Raw genomic sequence first — 16,517 nt, forward strand, 5'->3', positions numbered from 1 at the left:
TGTGATTAAAAATTGTTTTTAAATCTACACCCAGAGGTGCCTCTCCCTTTGTATTCTTTTATAGTTCGGAACATGGTTTCTGTTTCCCTTGAGGCTGCCCTGTGTGTATGAACTCCCTGTCATCGGATTACCATCTCTGGCAGAAATCCTTTATGGACACATACCATATTTATTGGCGTATAACACGCACCGCAAGTTTAGGAGGGCATTTTAAGGAAAAAAGTTTTAGGAGGGAAGTTTAAGGGAAAAAAAACTTACATTTAAATGCCCATGAAATTTAAACATGGGCAAGGCTGCAAATGGCGCTGTACAAGCTGCAAATGGCGCTGTGCAAGCTGAAAATGACACTGGCAAGCTGCAAATGACACTGGGCAAGGCTGCAAACCACGCTGGGCAAGGTGCAAATGATGCTGGGCAAGCTGCAAATGACAAATGCCCAATATTGGTAACTCCTACAGGGGTAGTGCTACACTTCTATTAGCCCTTGTACACACGGTCGGACATTCCGGCGGAAAATGTCCGATCGGACCGTGTTGTCGGATAATCCGATCATGTGTGGGCTCCATCAGACTGTTTCCGTCGGAATATTCGACCGACAAAGTTTTAGAGCTGGGCTATAAAATGTTCCGACAACATGATCCGAGCAGACTTTGTCTGATCGTTTGTAGAGAATTCCGATCGGACAAAGTGCCACACATGCTCAGATCAAATTCCTAGACCAAAGCTATTGGCTACTAGCCTGAACGTAGTCCCGTCGTAACGAAAAAACGTCATCACGTTCAGAACGATCGGATTTTCCAAAAACTTTGTCCGACCCTGTGTATGCAACACAAGTTTCGGAAAAATCCTAATGCCCCGTACACACGAGCGGACTTTTCGACATCCAAACTCCGACGGACTGAGTCCGTCAGACTATCCGATCGTGTGTGGGCTGCAACGGACTTTAGCTTCGCTAAAGTCTGACGGACTTTAGAAATGAAGCATGCTTCAAATTTTCCCGACGGAACTCCGCCGGACCCGGTCCTCTTCGAAAAATTCGCTCGTGTGTGTGCTACTCCGACGGACTAAAACCGACGCTAGGGCAGCTATTGGCTACTGTCTATGAACTTCCTACGTCGAATCCAGTCGTACGTCATCACGTTCGACTCCGTCGGAGTTTGGTGTGATGGTGTGTGGTCAAGTCCGTTCGGTCGAAAAGTCCGCCAGAACTCCGTCGGAACTCCGTCGGAACTCCGGCGGAACTCCTTTGGAGGTCTGTCAGACTTAATCCTTCTCGTGTGTACGGGGCATAAGGATTTTGTTGTCGGAATGTCCGTCAGTGTGTACAAGGGCTAAGGCAAGGTCCAGAAAAATGCAACAAGAGCTTGCATGGCACTAAAATAGTTGTCGATTGCTGCCATCCTCCTGAAACTGAAATAGCTTTTATGAGAGAAATCATCCTTTAAAATCATTTATAAAATAAACTTTTGATAACCAGCATGATATTTGTTCTCAGGGCAAACTTTTTTTATTGTTAAGTTGAAATCTGGACATGTACTTATGGGAATGGCATTAGGGAAGGGACTGTTTGCACTGTGTGGACTGATTTCAGTGCTTTGCTACTGTTTACATACTGTACCTGATAAGTCACATCTGGGAGGGAGCCGAAAGGTATCTCATATGCAGACAGGTACAGAGACAACAGGAGCTCTCTGCAGGGCAATGGCATTTTCCTCCTAGCATCCTTGCACGGTATGGACTCCGCTGAGAGCAGCCCGCATCGCCACAGGTGAGTCCCAGGCTTTCTTTACCTATGTTAAAAGAGCAGCACAACAAAACCACATTTTTGATTTTTTTGTGAAAGGATTTGCATTCGTTGGTCCAGTTATGGGCATATTCACCATGGACATCCATATGCCACTTCTGGGCCTGAGGAGTGATGAGTGCGGGCACACAAGTATCAGGAGGGGCAAAGATCAAGTATAACTAGGCTTTGGAAAGTGTGAGGAAGTGTCTGTATCCCTCACGGGGCATATTCACCCCTCTCTATTTTATACAGGAAACCAGAACAAGATCTTCCCAACTGTCCCTGATTTGGAGGGACTGTTCCTGATTTGGAGCAATGTCCCTCTGTCCCTCTTTCCTCCTCATCTGTCCCTCATTTTGGTCTGATCTATGTAGTTGTATATAAAATGCACTATTTACCTTAAATCTTTGATCCAAATCCTAAATCACTGCATTAGTAATTTTGAATAGCCCATCTAAAGGAATAATAGTGGTAAAAAAAAATCACTTGTGGGTTTAACTAATCATTTTTTGGGGGTTAATTCTCCTTTAAGGGGTCGTGGTGGGGGTGTGTCCTATGCCTATATACTTTTGCTAGTAGGTGTCCCTCATTCCCATCTCAGAAAGTTGGGAGATATGCCAACGAGTTCACCTCTTCCAGTAACAACTATGTAAGGGAGGATTTCTCTCATGCCCTGTACACACGGTGGGAAATTCCGACGGAAAAGATCCCATCAGATTATATTGTCAGAAAATCGTGTGTGGGCTCTATCGGACTTTTTCCATCGGAATTTCCGCCGGAAAAAATTTGAGAGCAGGACCTCAAATTTTCCGACAACAAAATCCGATCAGACTTTGTCCGATCGGAATTCTCTACAAACAATCGGGAAAAGTGCCACGCATGCTCAGATGAAATTACGAGACCAAAGCTATTGGCTACTAGCTGCAACGAACTAATGTTATCACGTTCCGAACGATCGGATTTTCCAACAACTTTGTCCGACCGTGTGTATGCAACATTTTCGGACAAAATCTGTCTGAAATAATCCGACGGATTTTGTTGTCGGAATGTCCGACCGTGTGTACAGGGGCTTACTTTGGAGAAATTTCCATTCATGTCCTGTTGCATCTTCTGGAAAGTAAAGGAAAATTCAGCCAATGGGACACAAAAAACTGAAATTCTGAAGGGGGTATAAAAAAAAAAAAAAAAAAGTTTGAGAATGTAATTTGCATTTGGAATGGGACGGTACCACACCCAATGCACAAAAAATCTGACATTTTTTTATACTGTATTGCAATCCATAACATTTTCAGTGTGGTTGGTTTCTTGCTATAGTGTAATGTAGTTCAGTGCTGTTCACAATATATTGCACCACAATAAACTGCACTGTGGGGTATGAGAGCTGCACAAGCATTCCAAAGGGCTGTATGTGACCGTCAGGGGTCTAAATGGACCTTATGTGAACTTTTCCTTATTACTGTTTCCTGGGTCTTATCTAAACATTTGTACTTCTGGGGTTTGTGCTTTATTTGAATGAGGTAAAATGTGTTCTATAGCCAGGGCCGGCTTTAATATTGATTGGACCCGGGGCAAAACTTTTCTTGGGGCCCCTCCATGCAGTTTCGCTCTCCACCTGCTCTGAGACATACAAGAAATAACAGCTAGACTCAAAATCAGTTTACTGAATCAGATCAGGCAGCTATTGTGATTGGTTGCCAGAGGTTACAGTGTGTCATTACCGTTCACTGACTGGTTGCTAGAGGTTACAGCACACATTACGGCTCACTGATTAGTTGCTAGAGGTTACAGCACATGATTTCTGCTTGTTGATTGGTTGCTAGAGATTACTGTGGATATGACCTCAGGGGGTCATGATAAACATATGAATGCCCGCTATTTACATATGAATGCCACCGCTATTTATATATGAATTCCGGTAATTTACATGTAAACACAGGGTCTGCAGGTAACTCATCTGTACACAACAATAGGGCAGAGTTGGGCAGCATTAGTAGCAGCACTTCACACTGAGATATTGGGACACAGCACAGGAATAAAACCTCAAGGCACCAGGGAATTGAAACCAGGATAGTTGGCAAGTATGGGGCAGCTGCTTTGGTCCCCACAACACTGACAGGGCCCAGGGCAGCTGCCCCTTTTGCCCTGCCTTAAAAACGGCCCTGTCTATAGCGTGTTAAAAATCAACTCCAACTTTCTTTGAATTCAGTGGGGAAGGTTTCATTTTTGTTGATGAGCCCATTGAGATCTTCTCTCACTTTTTATTCAGGAGGCAGGTGGGGAAAGGCCAGCAATAGACTGACAATACCATCACACAACCATTATTACCTACTTGCTTCCACACAAATCCCCGCTCTGGCTCTAGTGCCCACGATCGCGGGTGGCTGGCCAAGCACATCAGGTCCCCCACCTGCTATGGCTCTTAAGGGAGCTGATGTACAGGTACAGCGATTTGCGCAGGGGAGCCAACTTGCCGTCGTAAATGTTTGTGAGCTGGTTGGGAAGTCACATAGTTAGTAAGGTTGAATAAAGACACCAGTCCATCCAGCTCAACCTGAGTGAGTGTCTCAATTGTCCCTATCCCTGTACATTGCAAACTCACATCGGTCCCTACCCTCAAGAAGCCCACAATCCAAGGTCCCCATTCATATACTAGGGCCAATTTTTTGGGCAGAAGCTAATTAACCTACCAGCATGTCTTTGGAGCGTGGGAGTACCCAGAAGAAACCCACGCAGGCACAGGGAGAACATGCAAACTCCAGGCAGGTAGTGTCATGGTTGGGATTCAAACCAGCGACCCTTTTTACTGCTAGGCTAGAGTGCTAACCACTACACCACTGTGCCACCCATGTTTTCTAGCACCCCATCCCATTAATGTGCAGAATATGCGGGCTACATTACACCGCAATGTGCTTGCTCCCAGTAATAAGCACTTGGAGGAGATGACTTTCTCCAGGTCCAAAGTAGGTACTAGTCGCCAACGCTTCAACTTTAGATTCATATCCATGGAAGATTCTGCTAACCTTTTGGGATCCATGCACTCACTAAAATCCACCATTCTGGGGCCCATTCCACCTTTCTGGTTTTTCTCCCAGCCAACAGCTTTTGGGCAAGCTTCATTCTGTGTCACTCGGGGCAGTTTAATTTCAAAGCTGATACTATGCTTTATATGCCTCTCCCCTTACAAAGTCCGGTCTCAGAGGCAGATGACTTCAATGGACTGTAGGTGGCTGCCACAGTGGTAAGAAACCAGTACTAAAATATAATAATGATAAAGTGCACGGATCATAAACTCCAAGGATAACCTTTTTCCTTTTCAAAGTGGTTAATGATATAAAAAATAGGGCATCATTGCTTCCACTGATACCAGCAATGGGGCATTACTCCCACCAAGAGCTCTTTCACACTGACAGTGCCCGGGCATCGGCGGTAAAGCGCCGCTAGTGCGCACTTTACTGTCATTTTAGAGATGCTTTTCGGCTGCTAGTGGGTGCTTTTAACCCCCACTAATGGCCGAATAAAGGATTAAAAGCGCCCGCAAAGCACCGCTGCCGCAGTGCTTTGCAGGCGCTTTGGCGGTGCTTCCCATTAATACACCACTTCTAAAGCGTCTCAAAGAAGCTGCTTGCAGGACTTTTTTTGACGTCCTGCCAGCACAGCGCCCCAGTGTGAAAGCACTTGGCTTTCACGCTGGGATTGCAGATGAGACATTTTTTCAGGTGCTTTAACCACTTTCAGACCGGACCATTTTGCTGGTAAATGACCAGAGGTCTTTTTACAATTTGGCACTGCGCTGCTTTAACTGGTAATTGCGCGGTCATGCAATGTTGTACCCAAACAAAATTTGTGTCCTTTTCTTCCCACAAATAGAGCTTTCTTTTGATGGTATTTGATTGCCTCTGCGATTTTTATTTTTTGCGATATAAATGGAAAAAGACCGCAAATTTTGAAAAAAAATGATATTTTCTACTTTTTGTTATTAGAAAAATCCAATAAACTCAATTTTAGTCATACATTTAGGCCAAAATGTATTCAGCCACATGTCTTTGGTAAAAAAAAAGTCAATAACTGTATATTTATTGGTTTGCGCAAAAGTTGTCACATCTACAAACTAAGGTATGTTTTCTGGAATTTACGCAGCTTTTAGTTTACGACTGCCTATCTCATTTCTTGAGGTGCTAAAATGGCAGGGCAGTACAAAACCCCCCCAAATGACCCCATTTTGGAAAGTAGACCCCCTAAGGAAATTGATAAGTGGCATGTTGAGCCCATTGAATATTTTATTTTTTTGCCTCAAGCGATTGAATAATGACAAAAAAAAAATATATATTTTTTTTTTTACACAAAGTTGTCACTAAATGATATATTGCTCACACATGCTATGGGCATATGTGAAATGACACCCCAAAATAAATTTTGCTGCTTCTCCTGAGTACGGGGATACCACATGTGTGGGATTTTTTGGGAGCCTAGCCGCGTACGGGGCCCCGAAAGCCAAGAACCGCCTTCAGGTTTTCTAAGGGCGTAAATATTTGACTTCACTCCTCACTACCTATTACAGTTTTGAAGGCCATAAAATGCCAAGATGGCACAAAACCCCCACAAATGACCCCATTTTAGAAAGTAGACACCCCAAGCTATTTGCTGAGAGGCATGTTGAGTCCATGGAATATTTTATATTTTGCCACAAGTTGCGGGAAAATTACAAACTTTTTTATTTTATTTTTTTTTTTCACAAAGTTGTCACTAAATGATATATTGCTCACGCATGCCATGGGCATATGTGAAATGACACCCCAAAATAAATTCTGCTGCTTCTCCTGAGTACGGGGATACCACATATGTGGGACTTTTTGGGAGCCTAGCCGCGTACGGGGCCCCGAAAACCAAGCATCGCCTTCAGGCTTTCTAAGGGCGTTACAGTTTTGAAGGCCATAAAATGCCAAGATGGCACAAACGCCCCCCAAATGACCCCATTTTGGAAAGTAGACACCCCTAAATTTAGGGGTACACTAGTGAGACTAGGTAATAAATGGCGGGTGCCCTGAAACTATAAAAAAATAACTAACCAACCAGCGTCACCTGTAACCGTTATATGGTGATCACTGGTGAAAGGGTTAACTAGGGGGCAATCAGGGGGCTTTATGCGGTAGTATATGGGGGTCCCTGGCGCTATAAAAAGCTGTGGCGAACCTAAATACCTACCTGCCTAACTAGCGTCACCTGTGACACTAATACAGCGATCAGAAAAACGATCGCTTATTAGGCTGGGTTCACACTGGAGCGATGCGGGAACGCCACGAATCCGCGGTGGGTTCCCGCATCGCATGCCTCCCGGCGGCAGTTCACACTGCCCCATGCGAACTGCTGGGAGTGTCAGTGAAATGTTAATGACACCCCCAGATCAGTTCGCATATCGCAGTGCGATCTGCAAACTCGGATCGCATGGTGTGAACACCCATGCGATCCGATTCTGCTGCGGACCAAAAAAAGGGTCCCGTGCGAATTTGCGGCGGGTGCGGCGCGAATTCAGCCATACTATCTGTATGGCTAAACTCGAATCGCACAGAGATCGGATGTGATTTGCACTGCAGTGCGGTGCGAATCACATTCGTTCTCATAAACCGCTGCAATGTGAACCCAGCCTTAGTGACACTGGCGACGGGGGGTGATCACGGGGTTAAACCTTTATTAGGTAATAAATGGCGGGTGCCCTGAAACTATAAAAAAATAACTAACCAACCAGCGTCACCTGTAACAGTTATATGGTGATCACTGGTGAAAGGGTTAACTAGGGGGCAATCAGGGGGCTTTATGCGGTAGTATATGGGGGTCCCTGGCACTATAAAAAGTTGCGGTGAACCTAAATACCTACCTAATTAAAATATCTCAGTACAGCGCAAATACAAAAATTCTTTAAAGTGCAATACTAAATAAATAAATAAATGAAAAGTCCAAATATTAAATGATAGAATATACAGTGATCAAGGAAGATCAAAAAAAGAAGAAGAGTCCACTTGTGCAGTGTGTCTTCAATCAGTATATCCAGTGACGATGTGATCCCTTCACCAATGAACTAGTTGGACTCTCACCTCATCATATGGACCCCTGATAAATCAGATAGGTCAAAAACGCATGTTCCCATCAAGGGTGAAGTGTAGGGCTACAGCAGACCAAACGGAAGCGTTTCCAGATACAATCTCCTCAATGTCATCGAATCAACGTGATATCATGTATGAAAAAGAACAGGCAAATCTAGTGCTCTCCGTTTATGCCAATTTATTAAAACAGACGAATAAAAAACAAATTTCCACTCACATTTTCAAGCACTGATCTCCAGTGCTGAGTGTAAAGCAGGAAGTAACATGCATGGATCAGTGTGTCAGCTGGCGGATGACGTCACGACGCGAGTCACGTGGTCCGTACGCGTTGCGTCCCAGGGAGTAGGCGGGACTTCATCAGCGGTGACGGAATAACGTCGGACGGCCGCTTTATACCAACACACTAAATTTAAACCAATAAAAAACGGAGTTGTGCGCAAGACAAGTACCGCTAACAGCACGTAACGAACGTGACACCGGAACATACATCTGCGCTCACTCCAGACACAGAGGAAAGAGAGAGAATATATAAAATATATTATATGCGCTACAAAGAGCTAAAAAAAAGGATAAAAATCAAACCAGGGGGAAGTATACATTAAGTCTGCTAATTGGCAAAGAAATAAATCCCGGTAATTTTCGCATAAAATATGCAAAGAAAAAACGGGATATTGCCTATGAGAGCAGTACATAATAATGAAACTAAATGAATCTCCCGGTAAGTCAAATATGACCAACATTAAAAACTAACAAATATACCCGCAAATGCCGCTGACGTCATCAGAAAGCTACACTGATCCACACATGAAATAATAATAATAAACAAACAAAAATAAGTACATACAAATAAAAAATATATAAAATATAAAAAACATATGTGAAAATAAAAATAATAATAATGAAATGAATAATAATAATAATAAATAAATTACAAGAAGAACAAAAATCAAATGCTATAAAATAATAATTATCTGTCCGAAATGAAACAATTTAAATCAAAATCCACGTTTAAACCTCCCGGGACAAGAACCCGTGTTTCATGGATCCAATATGATTCGCGTTTGCTAAGTTGGCGTATGAAGTTACCTCCACGCCAATGCTTGGTAACCTTCTCAATCCCCCAGAAGCTCAAACTCCTGGGATTCTGAGAATGCACCAATTTAAAATGGCGAGACACATTATGTGTCTTCAGACCCTTTTTAATATTGTTTACGTGTTCACCCAACCTCACATGTAGAGGTCTGGAGGTTCTGCCAATATACTGAAGACCACATCCACATTGTAACATATAAACCACCCCTGTGGTGGAACAGGTAATGAGTTTATCGATCTTATATTCCTTATTGTTACTAGTGGCTGTAAAGGATTTTCTTCTTTTCATATTGCATCTGGAGTGTCTACATGCTGTACACCTACCACATGCATAAAAGCCGGATAGGAAAGAAAAAAGTCTGCTTTCAATTTGTACAGGGGGATCTATGACACTCGGTGCTAATTGGTCACGTAATGATGGAGCCTTCTTATATATGAAAGAGGGCCGAGCAGGTAATAATGGACCCAACACTCGGTCTTGTTTCAGTATAAACCAATTTTTGGCCACAACTTTTTCAAATTTTTTATATTGTACGTTATAGTCAAGGACCATTCGAAAATTAACCCCTTCCACTCCTGATTCTTTTACCTTATCTCTAATCAAAAGGGACCTATCCATCTGCTGGACCATAGATATTTCATGTTCAAGAGCAGATGGATCATATCCCTTTTCTTGGAACTTAGAAGACAAAGTATGGGCTTGATGCACAAAGTCATCCATATGGGAACAATTCCGCCTCAATCTGACATACTGTCCCCTGGGGATGTTGCATAACCAAGACTTATGGTGGCAACTCCCCAGGGGAATGTACGAATTCCGATCAGTTGGCTTGAAATGGTTTTTCAATACTAGCCCATTATTTGCTTTAATGATCTCTAGGTCAAGAAACACCATCCGTTCTTGGCTAATATTCCATGATAGCTGGATGTTTTTGTCATTAGTGTTCATAGTGCTGACAAATTCATCCAATCCTCGTCGGTCACCATCCCATATAAAGATGAGATCATCAATGAATCTATTGTAGCAAATTAATTCCCTGGGGCGATTCCGAAAGACAACATCCTCCTCCCAGTGGGCCATAAATAAATTGGCCACACTGGGAGCAAACTTAGCCCCCATAGCAACCCCCCTTACTTGTAGATAAAACTGATGATTAAACCAAAAATAGTTCCTAGATAAACAGAAATCTAAACATTTGAGGATATATTTTTTGTGGCACTCCGATAAATCGGAGTAAGTGGACATAGCCCACTGTACTGAAGCTCGCGCATCACTGTGTCCTATGATAGTATACAGTGAGCCGACATCGGCTGTCACAAAAAAACAGGAAGCCGTAATTTCCAATGACTCAAGAATTTGAATAATGTGTTTAGTATCTTTAAGAAATGCTTTGGTTTTAAATACCAGGGGTTGTAGAAAAGTGTCAATGTACTGACCCACTCTCGAGGAGATAGAGTCAATACCATTGACAATAGGCCTGCCAGGTGGATTCACACAATCCTTGTGGATTTTTGGCAGGCTATATATAATAGGGGTTCGGCAGAAAAATGGGTCAAGGTAAGATCCCTCTTTTTTATTTAGAATATTTTTATTTTTCCCTTCTTCTATTAGCCAATATTATAATTATTCTAAATACCTACCTGCCTAACTAGCGTCACCTGTGATCAGAAAAATGATTGCTTATTAGGCTGGGTTCACACTGGAGCGATGCGGGAACGCCACGAATCCGCGGCGGGTTCCCGCATCGCATGCCTCCCGGCGGCAGTTCACACTGCCCTATGCGAACTGCTGGGAGTGTCAGTGAAATGTTAATGACACCCCCAGATCAGTTCGCATATCGCAGTGCGATCTGCAAACTCGGATCGCATGGTGTGAACACCCATGCGATCCGATTCTGCTGCGGACCAAAAAAAGGGTCCCGTGCGAATTTGCGGCGGGTGCGGCGCGAATTCAGCCATACTATCTGTATGGCTAAACTCGAATCGCACAGAGATCGGATGTGATTTGCACTGCAGTGCGGTGCGAATCACATTCGTTCTCATAAACCGCTGCAATGTGAACCCAGCCTTAGTGACACTGGCGACGGGGGGTGATCACGGGGTTAAACCTTTATTGGGGGGGTTAGGGGGGCACATTAGAACTAAAGGGGGCTAACCCTAACTGCCCTAACAGTTATTACAGTCACAAATGACACCAATGCAAAAAAAAAAAAATGCAATTGGTGTCACTGTGACTGGGGGGGGGGGCAGGGGTAATTGGGGGGGTGATCGGGGGGTAAAGGGGGGGTGTGAGTGTGCCTGGCATGTTCTACTGTACGTGTGGTGTGTTGGTGCAACTCACCGATCCTCTCTCCTCGGTGCCGGAACGAAAAATACCGACACGGAGGAGAGATTACATCACTTCTTCTCCTGTGAGGAGAGGAAGTGATGTCACGGAGCATTTCTATTGGTCGGGAGCGATCGCGAGGGGGTGGCCATGAATGAATGGCCGCCCCCTTATCCCGGATCGCTCCCGAACGAATGCCGACCGCCGCAGGCACCGGGGGGGGCCCGATCGGGCCCCCCACCCGCGGGAAGGCAGGGACTTATATATACGCCCATATGCCTGCCCGTGCCATTCTGCTATTCTACGTATATCGTCGTGCGGCGGTCGGCAAGTGGTTAAAAGCGCTATTTTTAGCACTAAAGCGCCTGAAAAACGCATCCAGTGTGAAATGTATCTAAAACCAATGAGGGGGTCATTCTTTACTTCCACTGACACTGGAGCATTTTTTACCCCCACTGGTCACAGTCTGGCCTCCCTAAAGTCTGAAGGCCACAGTCTGGCCCTTTGTTTAGAAATTTTGGAGACCCTTGTGTTAGAGCAATAAAAAAGCTGATGGTGATTTCTCGCTCTACTAACAAAATGTGTTTGTTGCTGTCTCTGTTGTAGAGATTTCATGCTACTTCATGCTTATCCAACCGACTGCCAATGGGATAGGAAATAAACAGTAATCTCCCCAGTGGAGACAAAGGAAGTAATAAAAACCTTGCAGGGGTACTTTACAGTTTATTTTAACTATTCCTAACCAGTAATGTCAGCAGGGCAGGTTAGCCCTAATGCCTATGTAGCACTCACCCTCGAAGGAGCTGCTGGTTTTATTGGGCTTACCGTTACCTTCTTGACCTCGTCTCTGTCTAGGGTTTCTCATGGTAGATGGCCCAAAGAAATGTTGAAACTGACACTGGATCTTCTTTTGGGTTATTTATTTGAAAATAGAAACAGAAGCTCTCAATTTAGGGTAGAGGGTTAGAAGGAAGTTCAGGTACTTTGAACTGTCAAAAATGGAAAGTCTTTATAGAAGAAATCCAGAGAATAACTGTTTCACAGCTGGATTTTCACAACCCCCGGATAGACCTCCTCTCACTAGGCCTAGCAGCCGGTAGGGTGTTAAGTAAAGTAAAATCTCTGCCACAGACTTGAGTGTAACTGAGGGACATAGACAAATTTATAGAGCTATCATACGATACCAGTATCTCTCAGCCGGTCCGGCGATACCGTATGAGTGTAGATCCATGAAGTGTCCTTCAACTGAGCCTCCAGGCTCCTTCAGAGAAGCCAGCCTTGTGCATAGCCTTCTCCTGAAGAGTCCTCCCCTGGATGCTCCTCCAGTTACTGGGTCTCTCCTTAGATGAGACAGCACCGGACCACTCTCAAATCACCAAGCCTCGATATCCATTCAGGCCTGTCCTTGCAGTTGCTTCACCTCGGGCTGTCCAGCCCCAAGACTTGGAAATGCATGGAACCGCACCCCAGGCCAGGAGGGCCATGAGGGCTGGTCAGGAGGACCAGAACCAAACAGACAGAAAAATCCTCGGGCACGGAACACCATAGCACATGATCTCAGTACCTTAACCACTTAAGGACCGCCGCATGGCAATGTACGTCGGCAGAATGGCACCGACAGGCACAAGCACGTACATGGACGTGCTCGCCTTCTAGCGGGTAGGGGGTCCGATCGGACCCCCTCCCCCTGGATGCGGCAGTCCGTTTCGCTTCAGGAGCAATCCGGGATGAGGGGATGGCCGTTGGTTTCTGGCCATCCCCTCTCGATCGCTCCTGGCGAATGAGAAGCTTCCCCAGCTGTGTATTGTAAACACAGGCAGGGAGGAAGTGATGTCATTCTCCTTGGGGCAGTCTTTTTGACTGGACTGCGAGGAGAACAGAGAAAGTAAGTGCACCAAACACTACACTGACATGTAGGTACACATAGGCACACAAATCCCCCCCCCCCCGATCACCCCCCCGATCGCCCCCCTTCCAGTCACAGTGTCACTGATTGCAGTGATCATTTATTTACTGATCACTGCATTTAGTGTCAGTTGTGACAGTAAAAACTGTCAGGGCAGTTAGTGTTAGGTCCAGGGTAGCCCCCTACCCCCCAATAAAGGTTTAACCCCCTGATTGCCCCTAGAGTTAACACTTTCACCCCCTTTTGCCAGTGTCACTAAGCGATCGTTTTTCTGATCGATGCATTAGTGTCACTAGTGCCGCTAGGTAGCTAGTTATTTTTTTAGGTTCACCTCCAGGTTTTTATAGCGCTAGGTACCCCGATATACTACCCAATAATGGTTTTAACCCCCTAATTGCCCCTAGTTAACCCTTTCACCCCCTTTTGCCAGTGTCACTAAGCAATCGTTTTTCTGATCGCTGCATTAGTGTCACTGGTGCCGCTAGGTAGCTAGTTATTTTTTTAGGTTCACCGCCAGGTTTTTATAGCGCTAGGTACCCCCATATACTACCCAATAATGGTTTTAACCCCCTGATTGCCCCCAGTTAATCCTTTCGCCCCCTTTTGCCAGTGTCACTAAGCGATCATTTTTCTGATCGCTGCATTAGTGTCACTGGTGCCGCTAGGTAGCTAGTTATTTTTTTAGGTTCACCGCCGGGTTTTTATAGCGCTAGGTACCCCCATATACTACCCAATAATGGTTTTAACCCCCTGATTGCCCCTAATTAACCCTTTCACCAGCAATCACCGTATAAGTGCCACTGGTGACGCTGGTTAGCCAGTTAGTTATTTAGGTTCCCCGTCAGGTTTTTATATAGCGCCAGGGACCCCCATATACTACCTAATAAAGATTTTAACCCCCTGATTGCCCCTAGTTAACCCTTTCACCAGTGATCACCATATAAGTGTTACGGGTGACTCTGGTTAGTTAGTTTGCTTTTTATAGCATCAGGGCACCCCCCATTTATTACCCAATAAAGGTTTAACCCCCTGATCTCCCGGCGGGTGATATCAATTAGGTTTTAGGGTCAGGGTCTGTGTCGCCCCAGGCAGCGCTAGGTTAGTGCCAGTACCGCTAACACCCACGCGCAAAGCATAAACCTCCCGTAGTGGTATAGAATCTGAACAGATCAATATCTGATCAGATCTATACTAGCGTCCCCAGCAGTTTAGGGTTCCAAAAAAACGCATTGTTAGTGGGATCAGCCCAGATACCTGCTGACACCTGCGTTTTGCCCCTCCGCCCAGACCACCCAAGTGCAGTATCGATCGATTACAAAACACTAAACACATAACTTCAGCGTTTGCAGAGTCAAGCCTGATCCCTGCGATCGCTAACAGTTTTTTCTGGTAGCGTTTTATATTTAAATCCTGAAGGCAGTGCTTGGTTTTCGGGGTCCCGTACGTGGCTAGGCTCCCAAAAAGTCCCCCACATGTGGTATCTCCGTACTCGGGAGAAGCAGCAGAATTTATTTTGGGGTGTAATTTCACTTATGCCCATAGCATGTGTGAGCAATATATAATTTAGTGACAACTTTGTGCAAAAAAAAAAAAAAAATGTAATATTCCCGCAATTTGTGGCAAAATATAAAATATTCCATGGACTCAACATGCCTCTCAGTAAATAGCTTTGGGTGTCTACTTTCCAAAATGGGGTCATTTGGGGGGGTTTTGTGCTATTTTGGCATTTTATGGCCTTCGAAACTGTGATAGGTAGTGAGGAGTGAAATCAAAAATTTGCACCCTTAGAAATCCTGAAGACAGTGATTGGTTTTCGGGGTCCCGTACACGGCTAGACTCCCAAAAAGTCCCACATAAGTGGTATCCCCGTACTCAGGAGAAGCAGCAGAATATATTTTGGGGTGCAATTCCACATATAACTATGGCATGTGTGAGCAATATATCATTTAGTGACAACTTTTTGTAAACTTTTTTTTTTTTTGTGTCATTATTCAATCACTTGGGACAAAAGAAAAAAATATTCAATGGGCTCAACATGCCCCTCAGCAATTTCCTTGGGGTGTCTACTTTCCAAAATGGGGTAATTTGGGGGGGTTTTGTGTTATTTTGGCATTTTATGGCCTTCGAAACTGTGATAGGTAGTGAGGAGTGAAATCAATTTACTGGATCCTGCACTATTGGAGACTGTCTTTTCAATTTATTGCCTATGATCTACTTGTGAGCTGTGTGGAGCCGTTTTGGAGAAGGAATCCCATTGGTCACTAGGGAACCTGAACACCAGAGTTAGGTCTAACTGATTGATCTGCTTTTATGCTTTTCTGACCGCTTTGGGGTCCATTAAGAAGGTGAGCTTACGCTTCACCTGGTGAAAGGAGCACAAACAAATGACTAGATTTGGGTTGTAAAGCTGAGCTACCTTTCATTATTTTACAGTTGTGGGAGTAATTCAGAATAATATAAGTCTTCTTGTTTGTTAATTTAACCACTTCCTGACCACCTTACGCAGATATACTGCGGCAGAAGGGCGCGTACAGGCAGAGTAATGTACCTGTATGTTGTCCTTTAAGAGGCAGCTTGTGGGCATGTGTGCGTTCCTGCCAGGAGCTCCGTGACCATGATCGCGGGTCCCGTGGACCCAATGTCCGCGGGCATACCCGCAATCGTCTCACAGTGAGGAAGAACGGGGAGATGCTAATGTAAACAAGTGTAGCGCCGGCTCCTGAAGAGCACGCACTGTTTTTTTTAAATGTAATGTTACACCTGAACTGCAGTTTGGTTTGGGTATAATTATTCCAAATTTGGACCTCAGCATTAGTCTGACTGGTCTATAGGCTGTTCAGCCTGGCCATAGGGCGCACTGACTCTTCTGGCAGGCATAGAACTACAGTCTGATTGGGTGCTTTAAGGTTACTTTCTCTCAGAGCCAGCCCAGTGAGAGTGTCACTCTTGCTGTGCTTTCTGGGAGAGGGTACTTAAGATGCGGATGTCACGTTGTTTCGGGGGTTCCAGTCCAGAAGTAGGTTCTGACTCCATGGTCCTGGTCCTCCTGAGCAGCCCCCAGGAAGGCTATGGCCTGGGGTGCGGATCCACCCGACTTTATGTCTCGGGGCTGGCTTCTTAGCAAGAGCCTGGTGAGGCTGAGGGACCCAAGTGAATCCAATCTCCTGGGTATCGCCGAACCGGCTGAAAGATACTGGTACCACACGAATGTTCTACAAGTTCTAGTTTCCTACATGTTCTACAACAACGTCTGTGGCAGAGACTTTTTCCTGATTTAAGCACCTTGTTGGCTGCTAGGCCTTGTGAAGA

General features: G+C 44.9%; 1 protein-coding gene across 3 annotated transcripts in view; it reads left to right on the forward strand.

Annotated features, from left to right (window-relative positions):
- FER1L6 (fer-1 like family member 6) overlaps positions 1 to 16,517 on the forward strand; it is a 276,448-nt gene that overhangs the window by 47,436 nt on the left and 212,495 nt on the right. The window contains exon 1 of one of the 3 annotated variants that reach the window (XM_077493301.1): positions 1,649 to 1,768. The exons of the other annotated variants lie outside the window; for them this stretch is intronic. Within the exon in view, the coding sequence (XP_077349427.1) occupies positions 1,734 to 1,768 (35 nt within the window). The 5' untranslated portion in view covers positions 1,649 to 1,733. Of the gene's footprint in view, positions 1 to 1,648; positions 1,769 to 16,517 lie in introns of those variants that run through there. 3 annotated transcript variants of the gene reach the window in all.

This window comes from Lithobates pipiens, unplaced genomic scaffold (assembly GCF_037356315.1).
Source record: "Lithobates pipiens isolate NorthernLeopardFrog02 unplaced genomic scaffold, aLitPip1_a1.2 Scaffold_19, whole genome shotgun sequence".
Lineage (NCBI taxonomy): Eukaryota > Metazoa > Chordata > Amphibia > Anura > Ranidae > Lithobates > Lithobates pipiens.